Source organism: Procambarus clarkii, chromosome 58, assembly GCF_040958095.1.
Source record: "Procambarus clarkii isolate CNS0578487 chromosome 58, FALCON_Pclarkii_2.0, whole genome shotgun sequence".
Taxonomy (NCBI): Eukaryota; Metazoa; Arthropoda; class Malacostraca; order Decapoda; family Cambaridae; genus Procambarus; species Procambarus clarkii.
In genome coordinates, this window is record NC_091207.1 from 12082621 (window position 1) to 12091338 (window position 8718).

General features: G+C 62.3%; 1 protein-coding gene across 1 annotated transcript; it reads left to right on the plus strand.

Moving 5' to 3' along the window:
• The first annotated feature begins 2201 nt into the window (after positions 1-2201).
• On the plus strand, positions 2202-2975 carry LOC138353520 (streptococcal hemagglutinin-like). Its single transcript, XM_069306505.1, has one exon. The coding sequence runs from the start codon at positions 2202-2204 to the stop codon at positions 2973-2975; it is 774 nt and encodes a 257-aa protein (XP_069162606.1).
• The last annotated feature ends 5743 nt before the right edge of the window (positions 2976-8718 follow it).

Genomic DNA, 8718 nt, shown 5'->3' on the forward strand with positions numbered 1-8718 from the left:
GAGAGGTGATAGGTGAGGGGTGAGAGGTGAGAGGTGAGGGGTGAGGGGTGAGAGGTGAGAGGTGAGGGGTGAGAGGTGAGGGGTGAGAGGTGAGGGGTGAGAGGTGAGGGGTGAGAGGTGAGGGGTGAGAGGTGAGGGGTGAGAGGTGAGAGATGAGGGGTGAGAGGTGAGAGGTGAGGGGTGAGGGGTGAGGGGTGAGGGGTGAGGGGTGAGAGGTGAGGGGTGAGGGGTGAGAGGTGAGGGGTGAGAGGTGAGGGGTGAGAGGTGAGAGGTGTGGGGTGAGAGGTGAGGGGTGAGGGTTGAGAGGTGAGGGGTGAGAGGTGAGGGGTGAGAGGTGAGGGGTGAGAGGTGAGAGGTGAGGGGTGAGGGGTGAGAGGTGAGGGGTGAGGGGTGAGAGGTGAGAGGTGAGGGGTGAGAGGTGAGGGGTGAGAGGTGAGGGGTGAGAGGTGAGGGGTGAGGGGTGAGAAGTGAGGGGTGAGAGGTGAGGGGTGAGAGGTGAGAGATGAGGGGTGAGAGGTGAGGGGTGAGAGGTGAGAGGTGAGGGGTGAGGGGTGAGAGGTGAGGGGTGAGGGGTGAGGGGTGAGGGGTGAGGGGTGAGAGGTGAGGGGTGAGGGGTGAGAGGTGAGGGGTGAGAGGTGAGGGGTGAGGGGTACACAGGAGCCTATGATTTATGGAACCTGCAGCTGCTATTGGTCCATGTGAGGCAACTGCTATTGGTCAATACGAGGCAGCTGCTATTGGTCCATTGGAGGCAGCTGCTATTGATCCATGCGAGGCAGCTGCTATTGGTCCATGTGAGGCAACTGCTATTGGTCAATACGAGGCAGCTGCTATTGGTCCATTGGAGGCAGCTGCTATTGATCCATGCGAGGCAGCTGCTATTGGTCCATACGAGGCAGCTGCTATTGGTCCATGGGAGGCAGCTGCTATTGGTCCATGCGAGGCAGCTGCTATTGGTCCATACGAGGCAGCTGCTATTGGTCCATGCGAGGCAGCTGCTATTGGTCCATGCGAGGCAGCTGCTATTGGTCCATGGGAGGCAGCTGCTATTGGTCCATGGGAGGCAGCTGCTATTGGTCCATGCGAGACAGCTGCTATTGGTCCATGGGATTCAGCTGCTATTGGTCCATACGAGGCAGCTGCTATTGGTCCATGCGAGGCAGCTGCTATTGGTCCATACGAGGCAGCTGCTATTGGTCCATGGGAGGCAGCTGCTATTGGTCCATGCGAGGCAGCTGCTATTGGTCCATGCGAGGCAGCTGCTATTGGTCCATGGGAGGCAGCTGCTATTGGTCCATGCGAGGCAGCTGCTATTGGTCCATGGGATTCAGCTGCTATTGGTCCATACGAGGCAGCTGCTATTGGTCCATGCGAGGCAGCTGCTATTGGTCCATGCGAGGCAGCTGCTATTGGTCCATGCGAGGCAGCTGCTATTGGTCCATGCGAGGCAGCTGCTATTGGTCCATGGGATTCAGCTGCTATTGGTCCATACGAGGCAGCTGCTATTGGTCCATGCGAGGCAGCTGCTATTGGTCCATGGGAGGCAGCTGCTATTGGTCCATGGGAGGCAGCTGCTATTGGTCCATACGAGGCAGCTGCTATTGGTCCATACGAGGCAGCTGCTATTGGTCCATACGAGGCAGCTGCTATTGGTCCATGCGAGGCAGCTGCTATTGGTCCATGCGAGGCAGCTGCTATTGGTCCATGCGAGGCAGCTGCTATTGGTCCATGCGAGGCAGCTGCTATTGGTCCATGCGAGGCAGCTGCTATATATTGGTCCATACGAGGCAGCTGCTATTGGTCCATACGAGGCAGCTGCTATTGGTCCATGCGAGGCAGCTGCTATTGGTCCATACGAGGCAGCTGCTATTGGCCCATGCGAGGCAGCTGCTATTGGTCCATACGAGGCAGCTGCTATTGGTCCATGCGAGGCAGCTGCTATTGGTCCGTGCGAGGCAGCTGCTATTGGTCCATGCGAGGCAGCTGCTATTGGTCCATACGAGGCAGCTGCTATTGGTCCATGCGAGGCAGCTGCTATTGGTCCATGCGAGGCAGCTGCTATTGGTCCATACGAGGCAGCTGCTATTGGTCCATGCGAGGCAGCTGCTATTGGTCCATACGAGGCAGCTGCTATTGGTCCATGCGAGGCAGCTGCTATTGGTCCATGCGAGGCAGCTGCTATTGGTCCACGGTTACCCAGCATGGCCACCACTGGGAGTGTGGCCACCACTGGGAGTGTGGCCACCACTCGGAGTGTGGCCACCACTGGGAGTGTGGCCACCACTGGGAGTGTGGCCACCACTGGGAGTGTGGCCACCACTGGCAGTGTGGCCACCACTGGCAGTGTGGCCACCACTGGGAGTGTGGCCACCACTGGGAGTGTGGCCACCACTGGCAGTGTGGCCACAACTGGGAGTGTGGCCACCACTGGGAGTGTAGCCACCACTGGCAGTGTGGCCACCACTGGGAGTGTGGCCACAACTGGGAGTGTGGCCACCACTGGGAGTGTGGCCACCACTGGCAGTGTGGCCACCACTGGGAGTGTGGCCACCACTGGGAGTGTGGCCACCACTGGCAGTGTGGCCACCACTGGGAGTGTGGCCACCACTGGGAGTGTGGCCACCACTGGGAGTGTGGCCACCACTGGGAGTGTGGCCACCACTGGGAGTGTGGCCACCACTGGGAGTGTGGCCACCACTGGGAGTGTGGCCACCACTGGGAGTGTGGCCACCACTGGGAGTGTGGCCACCACTGGGAGTGTGGCCACCACTGACAGTGTGGCCACCACTGACAGTGTGGCCACCACTGGGAGTGTGGCCACCACTGACAGTGTGGCCACCACTGACAGTGTGGCCACCACTGGCAGTGTGGCCACCACTGGCAGTGTAGCCACCACTGGCAGTGTAGCCACCACTGGGGAGGTGTTCTACACCACGGTAACTGCTGGAAGTCATTGTTCTAGCGAGAGAGAGTAACTAACTCACTAGTTCGTCTTATAATGACATAATACAGTTATGTAATGTAGTCATGCTGTATTATTAACTTAGTTCATTATCGCCACGGGTTCGAGCCTCTCTCAGTGTTCATAGTCTTCCCTTCACCTTATACTGCTGCTATACTGTCTTCCCTTCACCTTATACTGCTGCTATACTGGTCTTCACACTGCTGTTCCTATCCTCATAACTTCACACTTGACTACAGATCTTTCCCTTTCCATTAGCTGTTGGTGCCTGTAGCTGCCCACTGTGAGGTCACTGTTGGCATTACAACTTCCTTGACTGTGGACCTGGCTCCTGGGGCCCGTCTTGAGCACCTCAGCAAAGGTGGCACCGTTGTAGGGCCCCTGCTGCACCCCTGCTGCCTGGGGGTGGTGGTTTGGCCCAGGGTCTGGGGTCCCCTGCCCCTGCTGCACCCCTGCTGCCTGGGGGTGGTGGTTTGGCCCAGGGTCTGGGGTCCCCTGCCCCTGCTGCACCCCTGCTGCCTGGGGGTGGTGGTTTGGCCCAGGGTCTGGGGTCCCCTGCCCCTGCTGCACCCCTGCTGCCTGGGGGCTGTGGTCTGGCCCAGGGTCTGGGGTCCCCTGCCCCTGCTGCACCCCTGCTGCCTGGGGGCTGTGGTCTGGCCCAGGGTCTGGGGTCCCCTGCCCCTGCTGCAGCCCTGCTGCCTGGGGGCTGTGGTCTGGCCCAGGGTCTGGGGTCCCCTGCCCCTGCTGCACCCCTGCTGCCTGGGGGCTGTGGTCTGGCCCAGGGTCTGGGGTCCCCTGCCCCTGCTGCACCCCTGCTGCACCCCTGCTGCCTGGGGGCTGTGGTCTGGCCCAGGGTCTGGGGTCCCCTGCCCCTGCTGCCTGGGGGCTGTGGTCTGACCCAGGGTCTGGGGTCCCCTGCCCCTGCTGCACCCCTGCTGCCTGGGGGCTGTGGTCTGGCCCAGGGTCTGGGGTCCCCTGCCCCTGCTGCACCCTTGCTGCCTGGGGGCTGTGGTCTGGCCCAGGGTCTGGGGTCCCCTGCCCCTGCTGCACCCCTGCTGCCTGGGGGCTGTGGTCTGGCCCAGGGTCTGGGGTCCCCTGCCCCTGCTGCACCCCTGCTGCCTGGGGGCTGTGGTCTGGCCCAGGGTCTGGGGTCCCCTGCCCCTGCTGCACCCTTGCTGCCTGGGGGCTGTGGCCTGGCCCAGGGTCTGGGGTCCCCTGCCCCTGCTGCACCCTTGCTGCCTGGGGGCTGTGGTCTGGCCCAGGGTCTGGGGTCCCCTGCCCCTGCTGCACCCTTGCTGCCTGGGGGCTGTGGTCTGGCCCAGGGTCTGGGGTCTCCTGCCCCTGCTGCACCCCTGCTGCCTGGGGGCTGTGGTCTGGCCCAGGGTCTGGGGTCCCCTGCCCCTGCTGCACCCCTGCTGCCTGGGGGCTGTGGTCTGGCCCAGGGTCTGGGGTCCCCTGCCCCTGCTGCACCCCTGCTGCCTGGGGGCTGTGGTCTGGCCCAGGGTCTGGGGTCCCCTGCCCCTGCTGCACCCTTGCTGCCTGGGGGCTGTGGTCTGGCACAGGGTCTGGGGTCCCCTGCCCCTGCTGCACCCCTGCTGCCTGGGGGCTGTGGCCTGGCCCAGGGTCTGGGGTCCCCTGCCCCTGCTGCACCCCTGCTGCCTGGGGGCTGTGGTCTGGCCCAGGGTCTGGGGTCCCCTGCCCCTGCTGCACCCTTGCTGCCTGGGGGCTGTGGCCTGGCCCAGGGTCTGGGGTCCCCTGCCCCTGCTGCACCCTTGCTGCCTGGGGGCTGTGGTCTGGCCCAGGGTCTGGGGTCCCCTGCCCCTGCTGCACCCTTGCTGCCTGGGGGCTGTGGTCTGGCCCAGGGTCTGGGGTCCCCTGCCCCTGCTGCACCCTTGCTGCCTGGGGGCTGTGGTCTGGCCCAGGGTCTGGGGTCCCCTGCCCCTACTGCACCCTTGCTGCCTGGGGGCTGTGGTCTAGCCCAGGGTCTGGGGTCCCCTGCCCCTACTGCACCCTTGCTGCCTGGGGGCTGTGGTCTGGCCCAGGGTCTGGGGTCCCCTGCCCCTGCTGCACCCTTGCTGCCTGGGGGCTGTGGTCTGGCCCAGGGTCTGGGGTCCCCTGCCCCTGCTGCACCCTTGCTGCCTGGGGGTGGTGGTCTGGCCCAGGGTCTGGGGTCCCCTGCCCCTGCTGCACCCTTGCTGCCTGGGGGTGGTGGTTTGGCCCAGGGTCTGGGGTCCCCTGCCCCTGCTGCACCCTTGCTGCCTGGGGGTGGTGGTTTGGCCCAGGGTCTGGGGTCCCCTGCCCCTGCTGCACCCCTGCTGCCTGGGGGCTGTGGTCTGGCCCAGGGTCTGGGGTCCCCTGCCCCTGCTGCACCCTTGCTGCCTGGGGGCTGTGGTCTGGCCCAGGGTCTGGGGTCCCCTGCCCCTGCTGCACCCTTGCTGCCTGGGGGCTGTGGCCTGGCCCAGGGTCTGGGGTCCCCTGCCCCTGCTGCACCCCTGCTGCCTGGGGGCTGTGGCCTGGCCCAGGGTCTGGGGTCTCCTGCCCCTGCTGCACCCCTGCTGCCTGGGGGCTGTGGTCTGGCCCAGGGTCTGGGGTCCCCTGCCTCTGCTGCACCCCTGCTGCCTGGGGGCTGTGGTCTGGCCCAGGGTCTGGGGTCCCCTGCCCCTGCTGCACCCCTGCTGCCTGGGGGCTGTGGTCTGGCCCAGGGTCTGGGGTCCCCTGCCCCTGCTGCACCCCCTGCTGCCTGGGGGCTGTGGCCTGGCCCAGGGTCTGACCATAGACTGTTTTTAGATTCGTTATCTCCTCTTGTGGTGCAGTTAGTTCCTTCTCTAGTTTACTTAGGGTTTACTTCGTGTCTTTCAGTTCCTGAGTGGTTCCTCCTCCAGGCGCGGGCAGTCACCTCCATGTATGCCTGGCCCTGGTCCCCTCCTCCACGGGCAGTCACCTCCATGTATGCCTGGGCCTGGTCCTCTTCTCCACGGACAGTCACCTCCATGTATGCCTGGCCCTGGTCCCCTCCTCCACGGGCAGTCACCTCCATGTATGCCTCGCCCTTTTCCCCTCCTCCACGGACAGTCACCTCCATGTATGCCTGGCCCTGGTCCTCTCCTCCACGGACAGTCACCTCCATGTATGCCTCGGCCTGGTCCTCTCCTCCACGGACAGTCACCTCCATGTATGCCTCGCCCTGATCCTCTCCTCCACGGACAGTCACCTCCCTGTATGACTCGCCCTGGTGCTCTCCTCCACGGACAGTCACCTCCATGTATGCCTCGGCCTGGTCCCCTCCTCCACGGACAGTCACCTCCATGTATGCCTCGCCCTGGTCCTCTCCTCCACGGACAGTCACCTCCATGTATGCCTCGCCCTGATCCTCTCCTCCACGGACAGTCACCTCCATGTATGCCTGGCCCTGGTCCTCTCCTCCACGGACAGTCACCTCCATGTATGCCTCGTCCTGGTCCTCTCCTCCACGGACAGTCACCTCCATGTATGCCTCGCCCTGGTCCTCTCCTCCACGGACAGTCACCTCCATGTATGCCTCGCCCTGGTCCTCTCCTCCACTGACAGTCACCTCCATGTATGCCTCGGCCTGGTCCTCTCCTCCACGGACAGTCACCTCCATGTATGCCTCGCCCTGATCCTCTCCTCCACGGACAGTCACCTCCCTGTATGACTCGCCCTGGTGCTCTCCTCCACGGACAGTCACCTCCATGTATGCCTCGGCCTGGTCCCCTCCTCCACGGACAGTCACCTCCATGTATGCCTCGCCCTGGTCCTCTCCTCCACGGACAGTCACCTCCATGTATGCCTCGCCCTGATCCTCTCCTCCACGGACAGTCACCTCCATGTATGCCTGGCCCTGGTCCTCTCCTCCACGGACAGTCACCTCCATGTATGCCTCGTCCTGGTCCTCTCCTCCACGGACAGTCACCTCCATGTATGCCTCGCCCTGGTCCTCTCCTCCACGGACAGTCACCTCCATGTATGCCTCGCCCTGGTCCTCTCCTCCACTGACAGTCACCTCCATGTATGCCTCGGCCTGGTCCTCTCCTCCACGGACAGTCACCTCCATGTATGCCTGGCCCTGGTCCTCTCCTCCACGGACAGTCACCTCCATGTATGCCTCGGCCTGGTCCTCTCCTCCACGGACAGTCACCTCCATGTATGCCTGGCCCTGGTCCTCTCCTCCACGGACAGTCACCTCCATGTATGCCTCGCCCTGGTGCTCTCCTCCACGGACAGTCACCTCCATGTATGCCTCGGCCTGGTCCCCTCCTCCACGGACAGTCACCTCCATGTATGCCTCGGCCTGGTCCTCTCCTCCACGGACAGTCACCTCCATGTATGCCTGGCCCTGGTCCTCTCCTCCACGGACAGTCACCTCCATGTATGCCTCGGCCTGGTCCTCTCCTCCACGGACAGTCACCTCCATGTATGCCTGGCCCTGATCCTCTCCTCCACGGACAGTCACCTCCATGTATGCCTCGCCCTGGTCCTCTCCTCCACGGACAGTCACCTCCATGTATGCCTGGGTCTGGTCCTCTCCTCCACGGACAGTCACCTCCATGTATGCCTCGGTCTGGTCCTCTCCTCCACGGACAGTCACCTCCATGTATGCCTGGCCCTGGTCCTCTCTTCCACGGACAGTCACCTCCATGTATGCCTCGCCCTGGTGCTCTCCTCCACGGACTGTCACCTTCATGTATGCCTCGGCCTGGTCCTCTCCTCCACGGACAGTCACCTCCATGTATGCCTGGGTCTGGTCCTCTCCTCCACGGACAGTCACCTCCATGTATGCCTGGCCCTGGTCCCCTCCTCCACCTGTGGTCTGCTCTCCTGCCATCCTGCTTCAGCCCTCATGGTGCCCAGGGTTAGTGTTGGGCTGCAAGGATCAGAGGAATGAAGAGATAGAGAGGTGGATAGTAGGGGGGGGGGACAGAGGGAGGGGGGGATAGTGTATGTGTGTCTGTATGTGTACTCACCTAGTTGTATTCACCTAGTTGTGCTTGTGGGGGCTGAGCTCTGGCTCTTTGGTCCCGCCTCTCAACTGTCAATCAACAGGTGTACAGGTTCATGAGCCTATTGGGCTCTATCATATCTACACTTGAAACTGTTTATGGAGTCAGCCTCCACCACATCACTACTTAATGCATTCCATTTATTAACTACTCTGACACTGAAAAAATTCTTTCTAACGTCTCTGTGGCTCATGTGGGTACTCAGTTTCCACCTGTGTCCCCTTGTTCGTGTCCCACCCGTGCTGAAGAGTTTGTCTTTGTCCACCCTGTCAGTTCCCCTGAGAATTTTGTAGGTGGTTGTCATGTCTCCCCTTACTCTCCTGTTTTCCAGGGACGTGAGGTTCAGCTCCTTTAGCCTTTCCTCGTAGCTCACACCTCTCAGTTCCGGGACGAGTCTGGTGGCATACCGCTGGATCTGTCATTCATGTAGTGTGTGTGTGCGTGTCCCCGTCCTGGCTAGTGTAATGTTTGGACCCTCCACCCCCCTACCCTACCCTACCCTCCCCCCTCTAATTGTCTCCAAAGTTAGCAACTATATTCAATTAATGTTAATAGTAACCTAACCCATTGTGTTCTCTCTCTCTCTCTCTCTCTCTCTCTCTCTCTCTCTCTCTCTCTCTCTCTCTCTCTCTCTCTCTCTCTCTCTCTCTCTCTCTCTCTCTCTCTCTCTCACTCTCTCTCTCTCTCTCTCTGTCAGCAGCTGACACAGGTCAGCAGAGTTTACACTCCAGAGTTTAC